Source organism: Fusarium graminearum, chromosome 1, assembly GCF_000240135.3.
Source record: "Fusarium graminearum PH-1 chromosome 1, whole genome shotgun sequence".
In the NCBI taxonomy this organism is placed as follows: Eukaryota; Fungi; Ascomycota; class Sordariomycetes; order Hypocreales; family Nectriaceae; genus Fusarium; species Fusarium graminearum.
In genome coordinates, this window is record NC_026474.1 from 6,440,155 (window position 1) to 6,463,760 (window position 23,606).

The window sequence follows — 23,606 nt, forward strand, 5'->3', positions numbered from 1 at the left end:
CACATAAACACACTGCTTAACCCTTGGGAGTAGGTAGTTTTGAAGTAATCCTCATGAACTAAACTCGCAGACTCATGCCCCACTGAGCTCTTTGTCCGAGCCCAAGTCAAGACAAACCCCACTGAGGCTTAACAGGGCTTCCAATCTCGACTACAGATGGGTAAGACAGCAGATTTATCACAGGTGGCGTAAACGCTCAACCCCGGATCCCTACACTGCATCACACTTCATCAGCAATTATAGCACGATTCGATAATGACTCAAGCAGGACATGAACGAACCATACGGCATGAGGTGAGTAGAGGGACCTGGTGTGATTCAACAATCTCCGTTATCCAGGTCTCCAGTACCTACATCACACAATACGAATACAATCATTTTTATATACGCACTATAAATTACAGTATCTGCTAGCTTCAACAAGCTACTAAGCCAGCGATCGTTGGGTGGCGTCCGAGAACCAGGGCATCGGTAGAGCGGAGCGACTCTTGAGTTTTACTCTTTATGCGGTCGAATTAGGTGCTGATCGACGCTGATGAGGCCAAACACAGCATTACTACAGAGCATTATGAGCTGTGACTGAATCTGTTGTGCCGAACAAGCAGACAAGCCAGCAAATAGACGTCCATTTATACAATGTAAGACAAGATAAGCTTAGGGCAGCAATCCGCTAATATTTTAGCTCGGATGTATGTCAGGTCCCACGTTCAACCAACGCCAGGTTAAAAGTACCTACGATGTGTTCTTGTTTGGTACACTTGGCAGATGAGATGTTATATGTAAACTATACAATATCACTTATGTAATTTCAATCATCCAGCCGTCGAACAGAATCAATCCAATGGAGGGTTGAGAATACAACACTGTATTCGACCAGTCTAGTCCAAATGTCAGTCGAGGGCTGTTCCATCCTACTGCCTTACTGAGGGAGTTGTTTGCCTACCAACCGTGGTGTAACACGAGCTATCATTTATGCCAAGCCTTATCGGGGGTTTTGTTGTCATAGGGCTAACTAACATAGGACGATCATTGTTAAAGGCTACCTGTAACACAAAAGGGCTAAAGGGATCCCTCCACTCCATTCAACGTGCCACCGGCAGACAACACGGCAGGGAAATTACAGCTAGAATTGCATGGGAAGCAATGCAAAGAATTTCAGCTATCGACACGATGCCGTTGCGAAGATCGAGACGCTTGCCTTGACAATAATGTGATACATCTGTATCCTACGTTGGACGGACCCTTACGGCCAGTTGTCTTGAACAAACTCGAGTCATATAATACATGCATGAAAGCTGATCACAAGGCTATAAACGAATGGAAGGATTGGTTTTGCACAGCAATGCACATATGTAGAGCTGAAGTTGAGAGATAGCCGCGTGTCTTAAAAGATATGCATGTTCCAACCTGTTCACCACAGTAGTGTGAATTCCTTTCTTTTTTTGTCGTGTTCTTGATCCAATCAGTGACGGAAGTGGTGTCTAAAAACCAGACATCATGGAATAAGACGGCAATATATGCCAAGTCAGTCACCCTGGAGTTACAGTTGTGTTGGTTTTGTGTTTGCATTTGCCTTGGTACACCAATGCTAGACAGCAAACAGTCCATCCCGAATGATAGGCTTTATATTATAGCAGACTACTAACTAATAAACGTACTTGGAGAATAAGAATATGTACAAATAGACTATCGTCAGGAATGGTCGGACGTGGGGGATTATCGGGCCCGTCCCGTCCGGGCGGTCAAAGTGGGTACGTGCCCCCTACAGACACCTAGCAGGAGTTTGAATCAACCTAACCTCTCATCGACCAAACAGGGAGCAGACAAGCTACACCAATTCTCCTGCCTAAGACTTCTCATTCATCAAGTGACTCGAAAAAACGAAAACCCCTTGTTTCTACGCAGTCATCACAGGAAAAGAAAAGCAAGGGTTTCAAGACTGTCCAATAATATATCTGTCATTCACCAAGGGAACAGCCACGGCTTGTTCTGTCTCTCAGCTGTCTCTTGCTTGGCCTTGGTTGTGGTGTGAATCTCTATCTGATATTCATCCCTTCCCATCCATCCATCCTTTGCCTTGCACCCCTATTCTGCCTTGTTTAACGCTCTTATCTCTGGGCTTATGTTGGTCCCCGCCATGGATAGTTCTCAAGAATTCGATCGCCAAACGCCTTTGTATGCCAGCCAGACTAGCAGCAGCACCAACGCCAATACTAGCGATGATGTTTCTCAGGAACCCGATATCATGTCCAACCCTAAAGCTTCTGAAATCATCGAAGCATGCAAATGGAAAGACATTAGCCGCCTCAGATCTCTAGCTGAAGGACATGGTGGATTCTTGTCCGACACCCTGCGGAGGCGAGCATGTACGTGCCCATCCCTCTCAACACAAATCTATCCCGACTAACAACATCTTGCAGGGCCCATATTGCTAGGTCTCAATGCTCCATCAGATGATCAAGAGGATCCGTCATCACCGCATAATGCTTCATGGGACTGGAAGGGATTACCCCGCCACCGGGATGAAGACCAGGTTCAGCTTGACGTCAACCGTTCCTTCGTCTACTACCCTAACAGTATGACCTTCCTTTTTTCAATTTCCACGGTATGTTCATAAAGCTAATGCAGAGATAGATCAGTCTGATGCGGAGCTAAGCCTCCGCAAATCAGAGCTCTCATCTCTCATCACTGAGGTTCTCCGTCGCCATCCTTACCTGTGTTACTTCCAGGGTTACCATGACATTTCTCAGGTCTTACTGCTAGTGCTGGCACCAGCATGGAGAGCTCGCGTGCTTGCGCGACTGTCAGTATTGAGAATAAGGGATTTCATGTTGCCTAGTTTTGGGCCAACGACCGCTCAGCTCCGTCTTCTCCCTGATATCCTCAATGCTGCTGATCCGAAACTTCGGCGGCACCTCGCTGGTGTTGAGCCCTTCTACGCGTTGGCGGGTACCCTGACGATGTATGCTCACAACATCGAGGCTTATCAAGACATCGCCCGGCTGTTTGATGTCTTCCTTGCCCGGGAGCCCGTATTTTCTGTCTACGTATTTGCACAGATCATCCTCGACCGTCGAAATGAGATCTTCGAGATTGACGAGCCCGACATGCTACACGTTATTCTTGGCAAAGTACCTACGAAAATGGACTTGGATGATCTGATCATTAAGTCAGCTGCTCTTTTTGAGGCCCATCCCCCAGACACTTTGAGTTATTGGCGTCAAATATCAAAATACAGTGCCCTCAAAACGGCTCGTGATATTGAAGCATGTGCGAAACAAAGCCTGCATGAGGGCTCTGTACTTTTTGACAAACAGGTTGATGAAGTCCACTGGCAGGAGATTCGTGACCGCGTAAAGCTGGCTCTTTGGCGTTACCGTCGACCAGCAAGGACTGTTGGGATGGCCCTCGCTGTTGGAGCCTTGGCTTTCTACCTACGACGCAACCCAAGCCTGGTCAGCCGCATCGCGTCCTTCTTCGCACGATAAATACAGGGTCCGCGTTTGCACAAAACTGTTTCTGACAGAATGATCAAGACAAGCATATTTAGTATAGCGATTGGCAACTGGAGTAATTTCTTGGTACCTAGACGACATAGATTGCGTCTGTCTTTGTTAAATGGCAAAAAAGGCAGTAAGCTCTATTTAACTATCAAGACCGATATATCCTTAACCTAAACGCCGTGCCAAAACATGTGCAATCGTAACACCCAAGCTTGAACTCGAGTATGCAGTACTCTCTCATCATTAAACCTCGAATCTGCCAATCCTTTCATATCAAACAGGCTTCCTACGATGATTCCTGGTGCTGAATCTTCAACTCTTCAAAGTGTTCCTGCTGCTCATCAGCCAGCTTGCCATTCGCGTCGCTGATAATAGTAAGGATAAGTGAGTAGTTATTGTATAAAAAGCGCCCGCTCTTGCGCTTATCGCCAAATAGTTCAGCATGACGAGTAAGAAAGGTCTCGACGTCGGAGCGTAATCGGCGCACACTAGACACGACAGGTTCATCATCGCCAGCATCGGTGCTAAGGGCCAGAAAACCGTGCAATAGCTGCCCAAACCGCTGAGTCACAACGTGAGGTGCTGCAGACAGCTTTGCAGCTTCCGCTCGGCTTGGCTTGGATGGTATAGCATTGATCAATTGTCGGACCGACTCGCAATGGCGGTCCATAATGACCTGGAGACGTGGCCAGAGGAGCATAGTCGTAGCATTGATGTAACCATCCACGGCTGGGACTTTGCGGCGCTGAAGCTCAAAGGCGAAATGCTGGTTCAATCGGATACAGAGAAGTAGACCCAGTGCATCGTATGTATCTCCCACGAGCGTCTTGGATAGTGTCCGGCCAAGCTCGAAGGTGGGCTCGAAGATATAGTTGAAGTTCTTCGAGATCTGCTTAAAAGACAGCGCAGGCGAGAAAAAGGTGGCCATGAAAGTATATTCGGCCGTTGCGTTGTCGATGAGCGCGAGATTAAAATTACGGAAGGGAACTTCCAGATAGTGGGTTGTTTGGTCCTCTTCTGCCAGGTAGGATGAGAGGGCGGCCTGGTTATTAGTTTTCAGAAGATCAATACGCCTTCCAAGGTTAAAGGCATCATGAGGAGGTCCTGGTGCTCGGTTGCTTGAAAGAACAGTGGCTTTGCGAGTTGTATCCTCATGACCGAGAGCATCGTTCTTGTCAAGTATATGTAATTTGATCCTGGCTAGAGCCCTCTCATAGCGGGAGAATTGGTTCAAGTAGTACCATCGCATAGTATTCATGTAAGCCAAGGCGATTTCATTAGCGAGAGTTGCATGATGTTTGTGTAAGAAAATAAACAATTCCTTGAAGCGAAGGAAATTCTGTTGTTGGATAATTTGCGCGTTGATATGTGGCGATCGCAGCGCTTTGATTTGCGCCACGATGAAGTCGCGGATGCGTTCGATTGCCTGGTCAAGTTAGATGATATTCTTTCGAAAGTCGCATTGCCTCATACCTTGAGAGTAAGCTTCTCCAAAATTGGTTCGAGATCTTTTGCTGCATTACTCATTTCAGTTTCAGACTTCTTTTTGAACATGTTCGACCTGCGATCAAGTTCGGCAAGCATCTTGGCCCATGATTCGTCGATGTGGCCCTCAGAGATCTTGGAGATGACTTCAGGGGGCAAGCTCAGTTCCTCTACCAAGGGTCCCAATGCCTTTTCCACTTGCTTTCGGTTTTCCAATCGCTTGTTCAGTGCTGCCGATCGGGTTTGTAGAGACTCGATGTCTGCGGAGACCATGGCGAGATCATTGCGAAAGTTGGCCAGGTTGAGCTCAACCGATTCGAGAACGTCGTCGCATGCTTCTATTGATCGGTGAAGGTCTTCGAGGTTGGCTCTATCTTTCTCGCCTTCTATGAGTTAGTCAAATATTCTACTTCCCCTATGTCGCAGCACGTACTCTCTTCTGTCGTTTTTGGCTTGCGTTTGTAGGGTGTAGTTGTATCAGGGGGTTGAGATGCGGCCAGCTCCTTCAATGACAAGCCTCCAAAATTGGCCTCCAAGCTCAGATCATCCTTATTTATGATGGGATTTTTCTCGGTCTGGGCGTTATTATTGGAAAACCCTGCCAACAGCGTTTCCAGTACCTCGAGAGAGTCGGGTCCCGTTTCAATAGTTGAGGCCTGCCTCAAGCCAGACCCATTCGGCCTTCGCGCTGAAGATAGGAGTGATGAAGAGGATTCGTTGGAGGCCAATGATAGCGAGGATCCACGGGGAGATACTCCTGGACGCTGGGACGTGATATATGGACTCAAAGTACTCGAGGTTCTCTTAGGATACGGCCTGCCGCCGGGTTGAGGTGTTGAGGGTCCGGGGCTGGTGGCAGGGCCTCCGGCCAGTCGATCGAGCCACATGTCGTTGGAAGAACGAAGGCGCGGTAATTCGATAAAGGGTGATTAATTAGCGTATACGGAACTCGAGTTCAATACCATGGCGTTATTCGTTGTTGTCGAACGTATTGGCGATAAATCAATATTGAGTCAATGCAAGAGGAGGGTCAGCTTGGCCAGCTTGCAACGCGAGGCTGTCAATAGTCATTGACTTGAAAGTGTCAGGTATAAAGTGATTGGTCGCGTCGAGCTAGCGCATGCACTAGCCCAGCCTCGTGTGGCTAAACTGAATTGGATTCTATATTTGGAAATTGGTGGGGTATCGGAAAACTGACACCCGAGGTACGGATACCAACAACAAGAGTTTAGGTCAGTCGACGCGGAGAATGTGATGGGTAAAACCTGCAGCTTGTATGGTTTGCGGGGTCTTCAAAACCTGTAAGTAGAGGCCTCCCATGCGAAACAGTACCTACTAGGTAATAGGTAGTAGGTACAGTAGTCATAGCATGACGGTGTAAGACGGTAGTAGAAATTGAGGTCGAGAGCTTGGGATACAAAAAACAAGAGACGGGAGGGCTAGTCTACTGTGGCACAAAGTGACTATATTATTTTGTGTCTTTGTCGAGTAGCATCTAACTTTCTGTCGCCCAGAGCTAACTGTGCTACTTACTGTAGCAGGGTTGGTATTAGTAGGTGTGTAGTTCGGATGCACTGTGCTGCATGCAAGCAAGAGCTTGGAGTGCATTCACCATGAAACCCTGACCAATCCGGAAGTTTGTATGTTAATCATGACCTCGTGTTAGAAGTGGGAGTACAGTATCACTTTGTATGAGAGTTGTATTTGTTCGCATTGCGCATTTGAAGTTGGCAGCCATGCGTTATGTAGTTCTAGATGCCTTACAACCATCCGTATAGGGTGGCTTATGGACATAAACAGCCAGTCCAAAGACACCTATTCTGCGCCTCGTGATCATTTCTAGTCACTGTCGGAAGACAACATCAAGGTTCTTGCTAATCACGCGTAGCAGTTACAATCCAGACGTTGATGTTGAACTTGAGCAAACCTTGGTGGTGCAAGCTTGTGTCACACATGTATCCGTATCTGCTGGATTGATCGGCAAGGCGACAACTTAAGTCAATGTATCAAAATCTGAAGCTGCCAGTTCCGCTCCACCCCGCTCGATCTTTGTGCGCAGCGGATAAGTGCCCTGTAAGCAGACTACCCCTCCACTGTAGGTAGTCCGAGGAGGGGTCGAATACCTGGCTGGTTAAAGGCGAGGGGCAAAAGGTAGCAATAAATGGAGCTTCATCAAGGCTCTAGACCGAGCCCCTCCTTCAAACAAAGGGCCTGAATGGACCTCAATCCACCTGATGTTTGGATCAAAGTCAATCAATTCACAAACCAAGAGCTACCTATGCTACTGTAACCCAATCTAAGCTGGCTGGGCTGCTAATTTCTTGTCCGTCGGTAGCGTCCGTCCATCCAATCCACAGACGGGCAGCCTGAAAAAACAGTGCCCACTCCACTGCTGCACCCAGTAACGCCCAATCACAACCTTGAGAAAAAAATTCCGTCGAGGGCCTCTCGCCTTTTCTTGCCCCCCCCTCTACCTCTTTTTCGACTTGGGCCCTTTCCTCCTTCTTCCCTTCTCCATCCCACTATTAAGCACCACTTTCAGCTTTTTTTTTCTTCTCCTCAACCTCACTCCTTTCTCCTCAAGACCCTCGATTTCTTGTCAATACCGCCAAAATGTCCGCCCCCAACGACAACGAGGTGAGTTCATGTCTGCCCGCATAGCATTGTCTCGAGACCTAAGCGCACGCGCCCACGAAGTCTGCCCTGCGCCCATTTTTCGCCTGGGGATTTTCACCCCGCATTGCGATTTGTGCCCCACGATACAATGCTGCATCGTGGTTTTTGTCCTCATTCTGAGCTTCAATAAGCACCACAACAACACGATTATATTGTTTAACCAAAAATGAATAATTTTGCTGATTCTTCCGTGCCTGCTGTAGCATGAGATGACCTTCGACTCCGCCGATGCCGGCGCGTCTCTCACCTACCCTATGCAGTGCTCTGCTCTGCGTAAGAACGGTTTCGTCGTCATCAAGAACCGCCCTTGCAAGATCGTCGACATGTCCACCTCCAAGACTGGAAAGCACGGTCACGCCAAGGTCCATCTTGTCGCTACCGACATTTTCACTGGCAAGAAGTACGAGGATCTCTCTCCCTCTACTCACAACATGGACGTCCCCAACGTCAGCCGCCGAGAGTACCAGCTTGTGTGTGAACCCTTGCCCCGCTCCACAAAGGAAGAACCCCTCCTTTGAGAGCCTAGCCCCTGTTGTTTCCTCTATTGGGTCGACTAACAAGTTCCCAAGCTCGACATCTCCGACGATGGTTTCCTCTCCCTCATGACCGACGACGGTGACACCAAGGACGATGTTCCCCTTCCCGACAACGAGGTTGGCCAGAAGATCACCAAGCTCTTCAAGGAAGAGGAGAAGGACACCAGTGAGTAGCTTGCTGATTTTGATATGAACGACAGACTGACCATGATTTCCAGACGTCATTGTCCTCACCTCTATGGGCGAGGAGTGCGCTATGGAGGCCAAGGAGGCTCCTAACCAGGGCTAAATCATTTAACCCTTGATACACGCCCTACCTTAATGGCACTTGGCCCCTGGGGATCTACATCAAAAGATGATCTGGATCAGGGGATCTTTTTTGTTTTGATGGACATTTGGCGCATCAATATTCATGGGCCATGGGTAGGCGTCGTGCAGAAGGACCCTACCTGGACAGGGTTGCCTGTTGTTATGATATACGGCAACCCTTCGCAACCGAGCCTCAGGCTCGAAAATGTTTTCCTTTGTTCCTGGCTCACAAGCTGCGAATACCATCATGTCACGATACGTAGCAGCAATTAAATGACGAAAAATGGGAGAGCTTTGGAGTTGATCGATTACATCTGTCTTTTTGGTGACGTGAATTCATTTTGTGATAATCTATCATGATGACCTTTATTTCAAATCTGTCGATGTGTCAATATAGGACGAAGGACAAAATACTCATGTTGCTGTGTTTAATGTAAACTTAAAAGAGAATGTAAACAAACCGTCGGTATTAAGAAACGTCCCAACTGGGAGTCTGATTTGAAGTATGAATAGACAATAGATAAAGCATGATTTCGTTGTCTTACTTACACGTTATGTTACTAGCAAATTCTCGGTTGCGACAAACCGACAAATAATATGCTACACTGGCTTTGCTATGTTTTAGCTTCGCTTTGACCACTTTTTTTTGTCTGTGCAAACATCACGACCCAGATCACTTTGCCTTGTACTGACTGGTCGGATTTCGAGAAGAGCAACCCTCATTTAACAGTGAAATGATATAATCTATCCGAATCATGGACGAAAGACGGGATCTTCGCAAGTTTCCTCGTGGTGAAAGATGTCCAGAATGCGGTGCCCGGCGATGGTATCTGGAGAATGGTCTGCGTTTCTGCTCCAACGGTCACCAAGTTGAGGTGCGTGGCACGATATTGTCAGCGTCTAAGATTCATCGGCTGATACAACCAAACAGGGATTTATTCAATTCGACATAGGTGACGAGGTAGATGCCGGGAACCTCGGAAGGGTGGCCAGAAAGGAAAAGGAAGTCAAAGAAAAAGAGCTACGACATCTCACTGGTCAAGCAGGAAGGAATCTTTTTCTCGAAAGCCTGCAGCTAATCTTAAGAAATCAACTTCTATGGCTCATAAAGAGCAAAGGCCATCGAGAGGAACTTGAGACTGTGGTCCGAGACCTTTGGGATCTTCGCACCCGCGGCGGTGGTGCGCTTCCCGTGGGAGGAGAGACGCAGCAAGAGACAGAACAAGATGAGGGTCTAGCGATGTTCAGTTCGCAACCTGCAGTTGACGATAAGAGCAAAGAATGCACGCTCAAGAAACAGCAAACAAGAGCCAGGAGCTGGAATCCAGAGGAGAATCCAGATTGGCCAATGCCCAGGATGATCGATACTCTGGCTTTGTGCTATCTTGGGTGCTTACTGCTCAGAATACCTACAGCCATCGGCGAGCTGTGTGTTTGGGCCAATGCAGGACGGATACCATACAAACGATCGGTAAGTCGTATTGTATAAATGTTCTTCATGTGCTAATAATTCTCAGTATTATGATCTACCGCAAGAAATGCAGGATCGATTGCCGTCTTCTTATACAAGAGCGCTCAAGCTACCCCTTCGCTCGTCTCTCAAGGGCATCGACTTGCACAATGCAGTCCTAGATCTTGCGCTATCGTATAATTACAACTATGGAATGATATTCCCTGCTGTCAACGAAACGCCGACTTTGGTTCATTTTGTCAGACAGCTCAGCTTGCCAGGTGCGTTCTTCTTCTAGGAACGTGGTCTCCATGTGCTAACTGTGTTGTAGTCGAAGCACTTGTCACCGCAAAAAGTATAGTATCAGTGATGCGCTTCTCCTTCCAGTTGCCAATCGAACAGTCGCGACGCTTTCACATTGATTATCCTGAGATTCTCCTCATCTCGATTGTTCTTGTTGCTGCAAAGTTGTGCTTTCCACTGGGGCGCCACGCTCCTTTACTCCAAGTCGCCGGCGCCGAGCCCAATATCAGATTTGACTGGACAAAGTGGCAGAAAAGCATTCATGAGTTGATAGATCCATCACAAGCATCTGGGAAGGATCCAAACTTCGAGAAGATCACGGTGGATCAAGTCACCTCCATGACAGCAGAGGAGCTCAACGATTACTTCGCTCATATTGCCAGTACAATTGACAAGAAGAGTATGTTGTCCGAGTACGTCAAGAGATACACACTGACAACTGGTAGATGACTCGGTAGTCACAAGATTCTTTCCTTCAGAGAGTGCTCCGCCCCCGGAAACGCCTTCAGCAGAGAACACCGAGAAGGACAACGATCATAAGATCAGACAGATCTTGGGGAGGGCTATCATAATCGCTGGAGAAGAAGGATCTGAACAAAAGGACGGAACTATGTTGGAGCCGCAATATGAAGCATTCCGTTCAGTAGCTGACTTAAGCGAGACAGCGCAGGCGTTGTATAAAGCTGCTAGTAAGTCTCACACATTTCAGAAGTCCTCAAAGCTAACAAGTTGTCAAAGGTCACATATCAGGCTTGTCGCTAGACGAAGCAGTACAGGCGGTTTACATGTTGGAACAGAAAATACTTGGTTGGCAAATGGCTCAACGCAAAGAAGATGAGGAGATGTTATAACAGTATCAAGAATAATAACATTATCCAACCACCTGCTTCTTTTGACTTACACCTCGAGTGGCCTAAGCTTTGAGGGAAAGAAGTAACTGGCAGGGCATGATATCATGAGTGCTAAATGATGGATCCACCCCCCCTCAATTATTATCGACCATAAATTCAGGCAAGTGCGACGATGCACGTGACACATCCACCTTAGGGCTTTCCTTCCCTCTCGTTTCCCTTTCGCCCCACCAATATTGCACGCAGAAAGGAAGTCGGCTTTCCAATCCTCACATCGTCACCGTCACAGAAATCAGTCAAGAGTGAGTATACCCCCTACTTGTGGCCGCAAATAAACGGGTGAAGACGTGAATACTGACTTTCAATGTAGTGCAGATGTAAGCTCGAACCCGCCGATTCCGAAATATCGACAAAATTCGCCTCTTTCCGTTCGTGTACTAACAGCGCCATCCAGTTTCGTGAAGACCCTGACGGGCAAGACCATCACCCTCGAGGTCGAGTCTTCGGACACCATCGACAATGTCAAGTCCAAGATCCAGGACAAGGAGGGCATCCCCCCGGATCAGCAGCGATTGATCTTCGCCGGCAAGCAGCTCGAGGATGGCCGAACCCTCTCCGACTACAACATCCAGAAGGTGCGTGGGATCCGAAATGCGATTGCGACCCCAGGAACATGAATGGGGAAATGACGGGAAGATATACTTACAACCTATACAGGAGTCTACCCTCCACCTGGTCCTCCGTCTCCGTGGTGGTATCATTGAGCCTTCGCTCAAGGCTCTTGCCTCCAAGTTCAACTGCGACAAGATGATCTGCCGCAAGTGCTACGTATGTCGAACCTCAATTCGCGCAGGGCGCACCGGATTCTAACTGTCTTTACCAGGCCCGTCTCCCTCCCCGTGCCACCAACTGCCGTAAGCGCAAGTGTGGTCACACCAACCAGCTCCGACCTAAGAAGAAGCTCAAATAAACGATTACTTCATGGATGTGGCGTCTGGGATTTGGCATTTGGGGGTCGATGGCGAGGACAGAGGAGAGCTTTCTTTTGTTCACACGAGGCTGGTTTTTTATTAAAATAGCATGTGCAGCTCCGGCAATACATTCTAGATGATGCCCATATGACGATGTGCCGTGCCGGAAGGTGTCCCGGCCAGACCCCTCAAAAGAAATAAACAGCATTCAAGCTTGGAACAATGCTTGTGCATCGAAATGACCGTGGTTGTGGGCAAGGAGCTCGGCTTTGCGCCTCCTGACTCTGTAGAAATAAATGCCACAGAATTGGAGGGTTATAAAGAAGCACGCTTTGCGATCATCGCATCGTGCATGCCTCAGTAGACAACTTCTCCTGCAACACATAAGATGCATCAATTGGAGCAGTTAAACCTATCCCTCGCGCTGCAGGGTGTTTCATGTTCTTGGGCCCCACTGATAATCATTCCCAGGGTTGTGATAAGACAAAGACCGTAAATCATGAGGCGGCGCTTAAACTTCGGTAGCCGAGCTTGACACGCTGCGCGCGCTCCTGAATTACGACAACTGCCAAACTGTCCCAATTGGAGCTGACGGTGTCCTGTGACAAGTAACTGCAACTTTACCCTCCCTTGCTATAGCGCAGTTCGTTTTTAACCACGTACACATCTCCAACCACGAACCAGTCGCTCGCTATATCAACTCAAAACAATCCAACGATTGATTACCAGTTTCCGCAATGTCTGGCTCAGGATACGACGCTGTCGTCGACGTTGACGATGAGGTACACAGGCCCTTCTAGCTACATCAAGCTTCTGCGACGATGTTCAGCAACACCACATTGCGTACGCCCACACAGTCAAACTAACATGATACCTAGGGTGATCTCGGCCACACCGATCTCCAAGAAGACCTCGAATTCCATACGTCCAACTTCAATGACACAAATCCCAACACCCGCAAGCCTCCCTCTGGCGGCAGCGGTCTTCCCGCGCCGGCCACAGCTTCGAGCGGCTCAGGATCATCTAAGCGCTTCCTCTGGAGCATGAACTTTTATGCGCAGTTCTTTGATGTCGATACTTCTGCTGTCCTGTCCCGCTGCTGGGCTGCTCTCTTCCCTCGGGCCAACTTCCTCGATGTTCTCGAAGGCAACCCTGATTTATACGGACCGTTTTGGATCGCCACAACGGTTGTCCTGATTCTTTTCCTGGGAGGTACCATCAGCCAGTATATGTCTGATACAGGCAAGGGACCATTCCTCTACGATTTCAAGCTATTGAGTGGTATGTATACGCATAACACTGTTCTGTGAGAGTTGCGCACTAACATGGAACCAGGCGCCGCTGGCCTCATCTATGGCTACACCCTTTTTATCCCCATGGGTCTTTTCCTTGCCCTCCGATACTTCGGCAGCGAATCCGCCAACCTGCTCGAGTGCTGGGCTCTGTACGGCTACTCTAACCTCATCTGGATCCCTGTGGCCCTTATCAGCTCATCGCCTATTTCGATTCTCAATTGGGTTTTTGTCGGTGTTGGCTTCGGCATCTCAGTCGCGTTCCTGCTGCGCAACTTGTATCCTGTTCTCAGCGCCACGGATCGCCAGGTCAGCAAGGTTTTGTTGGTTGTTGTTGTGCTGCTACACGCTGGACTGTCGCTTGCTATCAAGATCCTCTTCTTTGCTCATGGCAGCCCCGTGTCTAGCACACCAGACAAGAGCAAGGGTGATTAAGGGACTGGTTCAGAGAATTTGATTAAAAGATATGATGGGATGGATATAAGGGTTTGAATGACACGTTAGAGAATATGTCCTTGGCCCCAACTGTAGCCACAGTGTAACCAAAACGGAGTTTTGGGGAAACATATCGTTTTGGCATTGTTTGTACAATAAGTTAGAAGGCGCTTTTATCTGATCACTATTTTACCTCCCTCTTGTCTCCCTCCCTTTTCATGACTTGCAATTGATCCCTAAGGCCGCTTGACACCCTCAACTGGCCCGTTCTGCGCCGCCCAGTCCAACCAGCTCCCGGGATAATCGCTCACCTTCGTCCAGCCAGCATGCTGAGCTAAGTGCGCGGCCGATTTTGCGCGAACGCCAGCTTTGCAGTAAAACAGCAGCTCCTTATCCTTTGGAGGTCGCTCGAAGCCGTACATCTCCTCAAAGTCCTCCTCGGGAATATGGAAACTCTGCACTGCCGTTGTGATGGGAATATTGATCGCGCCGGGGATCTTGCCCGTCTCGAAGAGCTCGTATGGCTCTCGGACATCTGTAACACAATGTCAGTATGTGTATTGTATACGTATAGATGGAAGGCATAAGCATACCAACAATAACTATATTGTCATGAGAGCCATCTTCCACGAGCTTTTTTAATTCGTCAAACTCCCATTTCTTGATTTCTTTTTCAGGGTCTTTCTTTTCGCTACTATAGCTTCGCAACGACCTAGCAAAGGGCGCAAATGCTCGCGGTGCTAGCGAGGGTCTTGCTGTGCAGGCAGCAATTGTGAAGATAGGCCGTGCGGGAAGGACGGCAGCTGAGGCGCGCAAAGCTGAGGAGAAGAGGGCGCGACGAGACGCCATGTTGGTCCGTTATGTATTGGCTTGAGGGTGAGGCTGTATTGAGGTTCAAAATGGTGAATCTTGGGTTATACCAAGTTAACTAAGCTAAGTTGCCTGACTAAGGACCGTCACTTCGGCAGCTCGAGTGGGGATGTACCGATTGATAAAAATGCCATGACGAGACCGGCACTGTATCTAGAGGGCAGCCAACAGTTTCATTCCGAATGCCAGAATCTACGTTCTTCCGAGTTCATACCTAGATAATATAGGAATCACTATAATTGGCAAATCATTTGTGGCTATGCTCACAGAGCAGTAGCGTGATCGTGAATCCTTTGGGCTGACGTTGAAACAGAACACCAGTCATTCTGTCATCTTGTATCTTGATCTTGTATTATTTTTCATTTCGCTGTCCAAATGCCATGTTGTAATCATGGCAATCATCTCTATGACCCATTCATCTCAAAAGCCCTCGGGCTGCCAATATATATATACACCGAGAATAGGTATTAAAACTGATATCCATCATGTCTCTTCTTTTCGTTCAAAGAGCTGCATTGCTCTTCAAACTGCATCTCCGGGATCTCTTCCAATTATTGCTGGAAGTCCAGAGTCCAGTTTGTTTTTGTTCCCCAGAAACCGGCCTTTCACAGCCATGTCCCTCAGCCGCTTATCTTCAACAAGTTCCTCATCAGATGCCTTTAACTGGTGAAACCGGCTGTGAGGGCATCAGGAACGTCGAAAGTATGGCCAAGAGCGGTATCTATTCCTGATTCAAGAATAAATCACGTGGTACCGCTTACCACTTTCTCTCCTCGAAGGTAAGAGGGCAGTCATCCTGTTACAAGTTAGTTGCTGTTATGAGATCTGGCGGATGACTGTATACATACCATGGGGAAGATGGTGGCAAAGACCTTGATCTCCTCAGACTTGGGGGTAGCATGGTGCTTCCAGTCAAGCATGACAGAGGCCTTTCCGATCATGAGAGCCAAGTTCAGCTGAGCGTAGACTTGGCCGAGGCAGTAGTGAGGTCCAGTACCGAACACCAAGTAGTTCTTGGAGCCCTTCTCCTCAGCGTCGCCGCTGTAGTATCGCTCGGGGTCGAAGTGGCTAGGGTTGTCGTATACCTCGGGGTCATGGAGAGCCATGAAAGTGGTGGGAATCAACATGGAGCCTATGAAGATTAAAAGTTAGTCTGTGGTCAATGATACAGAGGCAATTTTTTGTTGGACTTACCCTTGGGAACGGTGTAGTCATCGGTCAGGGGGAAAGCCTTCTTGGTGACATAGGGAACCATGATGACGGGAGGGCGCCATCGGAGGAGCTCACGAACAACAGCGCGGGTGTAGGTAAGAGATTCGAGCTGGTCCATGGTGAGGGGGGCGTTGGGGTCACCGTTGCGGATCTTGATGTTCTCCTCTCGGACACGGTCAAGGACATCGGGTCGCTGGGCGGTAACCTGGAAGAGCCATGTGGCGGCGCTGCTGGTGGCATCCTGGGAAGCGAAGAGGAAGGTGAAGATGGTCTGGGAGATCTCGTAATCGTTGAACATGCGGAGGAGAGGAGATGGCTTCTCGACATTATGAGGCTCGCCCTTCTCCTCGGCCTTGCGCCAGCGCTCAGACTGGATCATGGAAAGAATCCAGGCGTCCATGATGCAGGTAACTTCACCACCAGCGGCCATGCGAACCTTGCTTTTGGCAGCACACTTGGAGAACTCGGCCAGGACCATATCAGCAGCCTTCTTGCCGTACCAAGACTTGGTGTAAGGGAGGATAACGGGGAGGTTGACAAGCTCGAGAGCAGCGGTGATGAGGTAGTAGTCCTCGGCGATCTTGGTAACGGCCTCGTCGGAAATGTAGTGACCAACAAAAGTGCGGCAAGACACAGCACACATGACCTCACGGAACTCATGCATGAAAGGAACAGGCTTGCCGCCAGCGTCCTTGGTCATCTTGAGGAAGTGCTTGAAGTAAGTGTTGTAAGCCTCCTCCTGACCGGGCAGGTAAAGTTCGAGAGCCTTGCGGGTGAAAAGGCCATTGAGACCCTTGCGGAAATCAACATGGGCCTTTCCGTCGAGGAAAACCCAGTTGTCGTGTCCAAGAAGCTTGGGAGCAACGTCGACGACTGTGGGCTTGACATAAGCGGGCGAGTTGAAGACCTTGCGAGCCATGTCGCGGGTGGAAGCGATAACGACAAACCTAAGGAGCTACATGTCAGTATGGCCGTTTGAACAGTTTTTTTTCTTCAACGGTGAACTTACTTGTGGAAGATGGAAACGCAGCTGAGAGGACCGCTGCTCCATTTGGCATGGTAACCGTCGAATCGGGGGTCCATGGAATCGAGGAATGGGCCGATGAAGGGAATCTTCATGGCGGGACCGACGATAGGACCCTTCCTGACGATATAGGCAACTATACCGAAGCTGTGGTTAGTGTTGTAACACCCAATACCCGCGGAGATAACATACTCTGATCATAAGCGATACACAGGGCGACGAGAGTAAACACCCAAGTCCAGACACCGGCATTGGAGACGGCCTCGATAACATAGTCGATTTGGGGAGGGATGTTGACATTTGCGTATTTTGTACCGGCCAGGACGGACGAAAAGCCGCTGGTGGTGGAATTGACTGCCTCCATTGTGTTTGCGCGGCGACAGGACGAGTCTGATTAGAGTCGCTGGAGTGAGTCGCGTCGCAATCGAATTCGAAGTCGCAACCAAGTGTGTTGCTAGTTGTTGAGTCCTTCACAACAACTGAATACTCCTTGCGACTGAGGAGGAGTTGGGTGAAAGGTAAAGGAGGGAGGGAGGGTAAGGAGAGTGAGAGGGAGGGAAGGAAGGGAAGGGACGGGGAGAAGAGGACCTATGTAAAAGCAGGGGAAGTGGATGTTGTATTTCTTTCCAAGTCGGGGAGGTCCAATGTTAGGTTCCTTAGTAATTGGTCGTCCATTCAATGACTGTCTTTGTATCTAGGTTGTTTGTTTTTTGCCAGTGACCGACCCGCAGACTGGACGCCTCTCGTCTGCATAGCAGCTATGTCCGCGTAACTACCACTTAGTTAATCACTTCAGCGCCCTTCCTTGCCCATCAATTACAGGGGAAGAGACGTGACAAGACAGAACCTGGCTAGAAAAAATAAAAAGAGGGCCCCGGGATCAAGGGTCAGGGCGTGGGCGATTAACGGGAACGAGCTCGCTAATGAGCGGAGATTTACCATGACGACAGAGTCATTGATGAATCTTTGATTAATTAAGTGCGTGTATGGAGCCAATGGAAGAAGTGGATGTTTCTATGTGGTTTCTAATTACTCTTCACTATTCATTGTCTGTCCTGCAGGCTTTGTCGAGGCTCTCCGTCTCAAAAGGTGATGCTCTTGAACAGGGTGTGAGAGGAGCGACAGATTAGATGTGATGTGCGCCTGTAGCGTGATTGATTGATTAGAGATGGAGGGGGGTATAATAAGCTTTAAAGGGCTGCACCAAGCTGCACCAGACTACAAACTCTTTCTCCAAAACTACCTATTATCGATGAATACTCTAGAGAGTAGATAGTACTAACACTTTATTCAGGCATTGATAGATCTACATTATACAAGATGATGAGAGACAGGTGCACGTCTATATGTCAATTTCCCATCTCTTTTTTTTTTTTCTGCTGGGTCCCTCATATTAGAGTCCCCTTTGACTGGTGCCAATCTTGGCGTTGGAAGTGCCCAGCTGGCACCACTTGATTTCCCAGAGTAGTTTAGTCTCCGAATGTCAAGCTCTGTCTGGTGTGAGACTGACTGGTTGTAGCTAACATTCACCTTTTTTGAAGCTGGAAAACAAGCAGGCTACTTCTTGGCTTTTGTTGCTGGTAATACTTTGGTATTATCACTTTTACTTTCACCGCTATCATCATTGAACCCTCCAATTCGTCTTGTCGGTATGTGTTCAGATATGGAATGTCGCGCGTGACTGTGATTCACTTACAGAGAGCAAAGCGCTACTATTGAAAACACCAAAACATTAGTGAATGCCGTGTCTTGTGTGTTGGGAGACTCCACCATCCATGATCGTATCCGTACAATGTAGGGAATAGCCAGCCCTGCTAGCAATTAACTAAAACTCGCATATTCTCTTTGCAAAGTCCACCGCCTCGCCTTGTTCCGCGCCTTCCGTCACAGATCTAAGCGGGCCCTAGCTTGATATTCGGGACAAGGCTGGCTGATTATTAGTAGCATTACAAATCTGCTTGGTCGTATGTCTCCCCTTAAGCCTTGAGCCTCATGGAATCGTTACTGTGCCATTGAGGTGCTTGATAGTCTGATGCAAGGCTCTCAACAAAGGCAAGTCATCGGCTGTGTCCGGTCTGGCCTCATGTATGCGCCATTGGAGTAATCTATAGGACGGACTGTTGGACCAATGCGCATCGTATCTGGGGATGAGATCTGGACAGCAAACCGCTTAGACCCTGCCCTGGCTGTTTCTGATCTGGTCGCTTAGGGTCATGGATCATGTCGGCCGATACGCATATACATATGTTAATGAATCGGCCATTGGATACATGCCTCCCAAGTACTAATCTATCGGCATTGTATCAAAAAGTCATGAGAGCTTCCACAACTGATCGCAATGAAATTCTGACAGGGCTCGAAAGTTAGCTGTACACCCCCATCCACCTCGTTGTATGCTACATCAACCGCCATTGTTCTCTTTACACTTATAAGGTCAGGGACACAACCAGTTAAAATACCGCTGACAAAGGCTCATCTCCAGGGTCCGCCTCTAGTCCGCGCGATCATCCGGGGGTTCCACACCTCACCGAGGAACGGTTTTACGTGGATACGGCGTATTCGTTTATCTGGGAATATTCGGATATATCATTCAAACTTTGACTGACAAACCTTTCAACTCAAAACGCGGGTAGGCGTTGTACTGGAGTCAATTGATACAGTCATGTGAGGGCAATGCTGAGATTCAGCCAGTTCAGCTGTTGGTTCATCCCAGCACTGCCTTGTATCTGTATGCCAAGTAGACTGTCACTGATGCAAACAATAGCTCACGTGCGTTGACGAGTATGCTCTCGGGGTCCATCTATGGCCCGGCAATAAAAAGAGGCCGACTTATTTACCCATAATGCCGACTTCATTTCCTTTAAGCTTGAATGCTTGTTCTGGTCCCCGGGCCCGAATACGAATGCGATGTTTTATGTTTCCCCACAATAATAGTCGCGATGGTATCTGACTGGCTGAATACAAACAACAACGCTCCAACAGTTTCGCCCATTCGGTACAAGCAAACTGTCAAAGTGTACTTCTCTCTCTGGTGCGAATTGACGCTTTGGGTTCCTTGTCACTCATCATGTCTGCTCTGAGGATTCGCCAGGATCAACACAATGCCAAGCTACTTTGGTCACTAGAGCTGCAGCAGATGGGTTAAGGTTATCATGAGGGTTATCTCTTATCTCTTATCTTTTATCGTCTACGTCACTCACTTCTCAAACTTCAAACTTCTGGCCCGTCAACAAGCGCTGCTCGGTTACAGTACATAATAAAGTGGGGGATCGTCGAGATCATGAGGGGCATCATGGAGAGTCTACTTACCCTGTATTGCTATCATATCCTCTGTGTCTCTTTACTTGAGTCTTCATATACTTGTAGTCTTCCCAAATACTAAAAACGGTCAACTATACTTTGTTTTTTCCTGGTTCACAAGTTTTATGGACTGCGTGGTATTTATATAACCATAGCTTGGAACGTCTCAACAAGACATTATCGATCAAGGTGTAGACATGAAACACGGCCACTGCAGCATTTCACTTCACCTTGCTTCAACTCGCTCTCTACTTGGCCACATACAGTTTTAGTAAACACACCAAACCATAGTTCAGATCTCATCAAAACACAAGCTACACCTTGTAATCTAGAAACCGCGTCATTACTGTCATTCAGAAATATGCCGACGTCACACACTGGTCTCAGGGATTGCGTCATATTCACAAGCTGTAAGACGCGAGTTTACCCTATAACAGTCAAGCACAGTCTCTCCACCAAGAAAGTTACTGAAATGGGCAGTTGTAAAAGGAGGGGAAGCGTGATTCATTGGTATCTAGCAAACCAGCAGAGCGAAGTGGATGCTAATCACCTACCTATCGCACAAGAGCTACGTAGACCTGCCAGCGCCTGGCCTGCCTGCTGGCGAAACAGGTTGGATGGTCACGCTTCAGCCCAACCACTGACGGTTATAACTCGCAACATCCGCAGCCAAAGCAACTTGAAAGCTTCATATACAACAATCCTAAGAAACCAACACTTTCATCAAACAACTATATCCAACATGCCTTCTTACATCGTGAGGACCACCCCAGACGTTATTCACATGTGGGCTATGAGCTGACAGCCTCTTTCTAGATTACTTGCAAGGACGACGCGTCCGACGAGCAGGTCCAGTCGTACGTACCAGACTGCACTTAACAGGAGAGTTTTCAGATACTAACATCACATAGTGCCAAGCAGCACGCCAAGGACCAGGGCGGCAAGATCACACACGAGTACAGCCTCATCAAGGGCTTTGCGTATGTTGACAAGGGTTCCTATTACATGATCGATGGAAGGCTAACTATTGATAATAGCGTCGAGTTCCCCGAGGATAGCATCCAAACTCTCGAGAGCCACGAGCATATTAAGACTGTCGAGGCCGACGGCGAGATGAGGACTCAGTAGATTTCAGGAATGCGTTAGAAGAGATGGGCGACATCCAATAGATTATCTCGAGCTCTGTTGCACTGGCGTTCTGGAATATAATTATTATTAAACTGCCCATTATCCAAGGCCTCGTCTTTTCATCATGATAACAAACATCTCGACAGAAATACTATTTTCACAGTAGTACTGAACCTGCTAACATTCTCCCCCTTGTAACTAATGCCGTGAGCCGATGAAGCGGGGTGAGCTCTACAAGAGCTCATCATGACCCCGCAACCCCGCCAGATCGAGGCTTGAGGTCGACTGCAACCTCGCGAGAGATATACTAGGTATTCGATGTCAGAGCCGTTATGACAAGTCAAATATGCTTGAATTTTCAAGAGTCTCTGGTGCTTTAGTTGTTGATCTTGAGATACATGAGTAAACTTCTAATTCTGGTCCTGGCCTTTCCATATGAGCAAGTCTACGAAGGAGGTATTATTCGGTCACGTGTGACAAGGTAGCGATTATCAAATGACAATATTGCAGTAAAGTCGTATCACCAGGGGTACAAAGGCAAAATAGATAGACATATATATTAAAGGAAATTCGAGCTTGAGCTAAGATAATATTACCGCACCCATCTCCCCGACTATCACCTCCCAGGTCTATTCCTCTCTGTTGTCCTGTAACCCCTGGCCATGCTCCTATTGTTTCATCGCCGAATCTCTTAGTATGTTATGCAGATGGCTGATATTGCATCCTGGATCTTCAATGGTATCCAGCAAAGCTGCCTGGAAGCCGTCTGATAATGTTCTTGCCAACTGCTCAGAAATGGTCCGAAGCATATGCCACGCCCAACGACAGAGAACTATCCTCCCGTTCGACAGACTCGATGGCAAAGTCAACAGATGCGTAAGAATTTCTCAGCTCCACAGCCACTCGCTCGAAAATCGTAGACCCCAATGGCATAGTCTGTTTTTGCGCCTTTGTGTGATTCACCATGCTGACTCGCATGTCTGGTGCATCTGATTCGACTTCTTCCGACCAGCCTATGAATCGTTGAGCAATTTGCTGGAGTTCAAGACCTTCATGTGCCATGATATCGACTTGTTACTACTTGATCTGTTCAAGCAGACTCTCTACGGTCCACTCCAGCTCGCAAGTAACCCCGCATGATAGGTCTTGCGCAACATACGACGACATCTGCGATGGATGGATGTACGACAATTTTCCCTGTCAGGATATCTACGAAGACAACATCGTTGCTCGTGACGTGGTGGCCCAGTTGACAGCCGCGGCGAGAGTGAAGTCGAACTGTCTGCTTCTTGGCAACATGATCGGTTTGCTAGAAAAGATACCGAGTCGTAATACCCGGGGCTCCGCATCTGCACTGACTGATGAAATGGTGAGAAGGAACTGTAGAGGAGCTGAACGCGTGTCAGGTCAGCCTGCAGTCAAGTCAAGCATCAGCCATGAAGTAGCTTAAAATCTTGCAGCCCATAGCAATACCATGCCCCCGAGTAATGTGGTAGATGCACAGGATGCACTGTTGAACAAACCGATAAAGCTCTTGGTAGCTAGCCTCAGTTCATCCAAGCCCACTTCGAGTCCATACTCGCGCTTGGTAGCTTCAAGGAATCCCAGCTCTTTCTTCATGTTAGTTATTGCAGAGCAAAGCAGGTCCAGACACCGAAACGTTGAGTTGTGTTCCAGATTCTCGGTTTCTGGTATACGGATCTTGCCTATTAGCGCTATGGTGAAAGGCACAAGTGATCGTGAAATGTATCCAATCTGGGCCAGCCATTGATTGAAGTCGTTCTCACTCAGCGATCCAGAGCCTACATACGCCAAGAAGCTATGTTGAACAGCATTGGTCAATAAATCCTCAGACTGGCCCAGTAAGTGTTGGGCTAACGAAGGCGGTTCTGGGCGTTGAGATGTACGAGATGGTGAAGGACGTGAACAGGGACCGATTGGCACCGTTCCGCTTGGAGGATGATTTGACAGATGACTGACCATCAGATCAGGATGTGGCCGGGCACCAATCCAAATTGCGGGAGGTTGGTGTTGCTCATGTCAAGCGTTGATCTTATCCGTTGCATGATAGGGACTTTTTGATCTGGCCTCAAATCGAGATTCGAGTTGTCAAAACCGTAAGAGTCAGCAAAGGCACTCCTACCAGTGGCGTTGTATGGGTTTATTGGTGCCAATTCTTGACCATTCCCTGCCGCCCTCCACGTCGAAACTGGGACATTAACTACTATTCTTCCGAGACGCCATGGGCTTGCATGATACAT

The 23,606-nt window shown here is 48.3% G+C and overlaps 10 protein-coding genes across 10 annotated transcripts; 7 read left to right on the forward strand and 3 right to left on the reverse strand.

Moving 5' to 3' along the window:
• Positions 1-2,137: 2,137 nt before the first annotated feature.
• On the forward strand, positions 2,138-3,488 carry FGSG_01953 (uncharacterized protein; the record flags this gene model as incomplete). The annotated part of the gene is made up of 3 exons (XM_011319506.1): positions 2,138-2,366; positions 2,421-2,605; positions 2,640-3,488. 3 exons carry the CDS (start codon positions 2,138-2,140, stop codon positions 3,486-3,488), a joined length of 1,263 nt encoding a protein of 420 aa, XP_011317808.1.
• Positions 3,489-3,789: 301 nt separating this feature from the next.
• On the reverse strand, positions 3,790-5,875 carry FGSG_01954 (uncharacterized protein; the record flags this gene model as incomplete). Its single annotated transcript, XM_011319507.1, has 3 exons — positions 3,790-4,929; positions 4,977-5,374; positions 5,422-5,875. The coding sequence occupies 3 exons, from the start codon at positions 5,873-5,875 to the stop codon at positions 3,790-3,792; spliced, it is 1,992 nt and encodes a 663-aa protein (XP_011317809.1).
• Positions 5,876-7,470: 1,595 nt separating this feature from the next.
• Positions 7,471-8,820, forward strand: FGSG_01955 (eukaryotic translation initiation factor 5A). Its single transcript, XM_011319508.1, has 4 exons — positions 7,471-7,625; positions 7,868-8,134; positions 8,234-8,366; positions 8,419-8,820. The coding sequence occupies exons 1-4, from the start codon at positions 7,602-7,604 to the stop codon at positions 8,487-8,489; spliced, it is 495 nt and encodes a 164-aa protein (XP_011317810.1). The 5' UTR covers positions 7,471-7,601; the 3' UTR covers positions 8,490-8,820.
• Positions 8,821-10,601: 1,781 nt separating this feature from the next.
• On the forward strand, positions 10,602-10,802 carry FGSG_12037 (uncharacterized protein; the record flags this gene model as incomplete). Its single annotated transcript, XM_011319509.1, has 2 exons — positions 10,602-10,675; positions 10,721-10,802. The coding sequence occupies 2 exons, from the start codon at positions 10,602-10,604 to the stop codon at positions 10,800-10,802; spliced, it is 156 nt and encodes a 51-aa protein (XP_011317811.1).
• Positions 10,803-11,383: 581 nt separating this feature from the next.
• On the forward strand, positions 11,384-12,436 carry FGSG_01956 (uncharacterized protein). Its single transcript, XM_011319510.1, has 5 exons — positions 11,384-11,415; positions 11,484-11,490; positions 11,568-11,748; positions 11,831-11,941; positions 11,997-12,436. Coding segments are annotated over exons 1-5 (387 nt in total). The 5' UTR covers positions 11,384-11,414; the 3' UTR covers positions 12,084-12,436.
• Positions 12,437-12,677: 241 nt separating this feature from the next.
• On the forward strand, positions 12,678-13,978 carry FGSG_01957 (uncharacterized protein). Its single transcript, XM_011319511.1, has 3 exons — positions 12,678-12,866; positions 12,963-13,365; positions 13,420-13,978. The coding sequence occupies exons 1-3, from the start codon at positions 12,822-12,824 to the stop codon at positions 13,809-13,811; spliced, it is 840 nt and encodes a 279-aa protein (XP_011317813.1). The 5' UTR covers positions 12,678-12,821; the 3' UTR covers positions 13,812-13,978.
• A 69-nt stretch (positions 13,979-14,047) lies between these two features.
• FGSG_01958 (uncharacterized protein) lies at positions 14,048-14,660 on the reverse strand (the record flags this gene model as incomplete). The annotated part of the gene is made up of 2 exons (XM_011319512.1): positions 14,048-14,346; positions 14,405-14,660. The coding sequence occupies 2 exons, from the start codon at positions 14,658-14,660 to the stop codon at positions 14,048-14,050; spliced, it is 555 nt and encodes a 184-aa protein (XP_011317814.1).
• On the reverse strand, positions 14,355-17,324 carry FGSG_01959 (cytochrome P450 61). Its single transcript, XM_011319513.1, has 5 exons — positions 17,110-17,324; positions 16,903-17,053; positions 15,876-16,840; positions 15,530-15,813; positions 14,355-15,477 (listed from the first exon to the last, which is right to left on the reverse strand). The coding sequence occupies exons 1-5, from the start codon at positions 17,279-17,281 to the stop codon at positions 15,439-15,441; spliced, it is 1,611 nt and encodes a 536-aa protein (XP_011317815.1). The 5' UTR covers positions 17,282-17,324; the 3' UTR covers positions 14,355-15,438.
• Positions 17,325-20,876: 3,552 nt separating this feature from the next.
• On the forward strand, positions 20,877-21,453 carry FGSG_01960 (uncharacterized protein). Its single transcript, XM_011319514.1, has 4 exons — positions 20,877-20,974; positions 21,034-21,074; positions 21,129-21,197; positions 21,255-21,453. Exons 1-4 carry the CDS (start codon positions 20,960-20,962, stop codon positions 21,343-21,345), a joined length of 216 nt encoding a protein of 71 aa, XP_011317816.1. The 5' UTR covers positions 20,877-20,959; the 3' UTR covers positions 21,346-21,453.
• Positions 21,454-22,117: 664 nt separating this feature from the next.
• FGSG_12038 (uncharacterized protein) lies at positions 22,118-23,116 on the forward strand (the record flags this gene model as incomplete). The annotated part of the gene is made up of 3 exons (XM_011319515.1): positions 22,118-22,221; positions 22,444-22,751; positions 22,806-23,116. 3 exons carry the CDS (start codon positions 22,118-22,120, stop codon positions 23,114-23,116), a joined length of 723 nt encoding a protein of 240 aa, XP_011317817.1.
• Between the last annotated feature and the right edge of the window lie 490 nt (positions 23,117-23,606).

Excerpts from the sequence above, each read along its gene's own strand:
- FGSG_01955 (XM_011319508.1), top strand. The coding sequence starts at position 7,602 with ATGTCCGCCCCCAACGACAACGAG. Across the intron at positions 8,135-8,233 it reads GCCGCCGAGAGTACCAGCTT|CTCGACATCTCCGACGATGG; the intron begins GTGTGTGAACCC and ends CAAGTTCCCAAG. Across the intron at positions 8,367-8,418 it reads GGAAGAGGAGAAGGACACCA|ACGTCATTGTCCTCACCTCT; the intron begins GTGAGTAGCTTG and ends CATGATTTCCAG.
- FGSG_01956 (XM_011319510.1), top strand. Across the intron at positions 11,749-11,830 it reads CCGACTACAACATCCAGAAG|GAGTCTACCCTCCACCTGGT; the intron begins GTGCGTGGGATC and ends CAACCTATACAG. Across the intron at positions 11,942-11,996 it reads TGATCTGCCGCAAGTGCTAC|GCCCGTCTCCCTCCCCGTGC; the intron begins GTATGTCGAACC and ends TGTCTTTACCAG.
- FGSG_01957 (XM_011319511.1), top strand. The coding sequence starts at position 12,822 with ATGTCTGGCTCAGGATACGACGCTGTCGTCGACGTTGACGATGAG. Across the intron at positions 12,867-12,962 it reads TCGTCGACGTTGACGATGAG|GGTGATCTCGGCCACACCGA; the intron begins GTACACAGGCCC and ends CATGATACCTAG. Across the intron at positions 13,366-13,419 it reads CGATTTCAAGCTATTGAGTG|GCGCCGCTGGCCTCATCTAT; the intron begins GTATGTATACGC and ends ACATGGAACCAG.
- FGSG_01959 (XM_011319513.1), bottom strand. The coding sequence starts at position 17,281 with ATGGAGGCAGTCAATTCCACCACCAGCGGCTTTTCGTCCGTCCTGGCC. Across the intron at positions 15,814-15,875 it reads TGACTACACCGTTCCCAAGG|GCTCCATGTTGATTCCCACC; the intron begins GTAAGTCCAACA and ends TAATCTTCATAG. Across the intron at positions 15,478-15,529 it reads TTGCCACCATCTTCCCCATG|GATGACTGCCCTCTTACCTT; the intron begins GTATGTATACAG and ends AACTTGTAACAG.
- FGSG_01960 (XM_011319514.1), top strand. Across the intron at positions 21,075-21,128 it reads TCCGACGAGCAGGTCCAGTC|TGCCAAGCAGCACGCCAAGG; the intron begins GTACGTACCAGA and ends AACATCACATAG. Across the intron at positions 21,198-21,254 it reads AGCCTCATCAAGGGCTTTGC|CGTCGAGTTCCCCGAGGATA; the intron begins GTATGTTGACAA and ends TATTGATAATAG.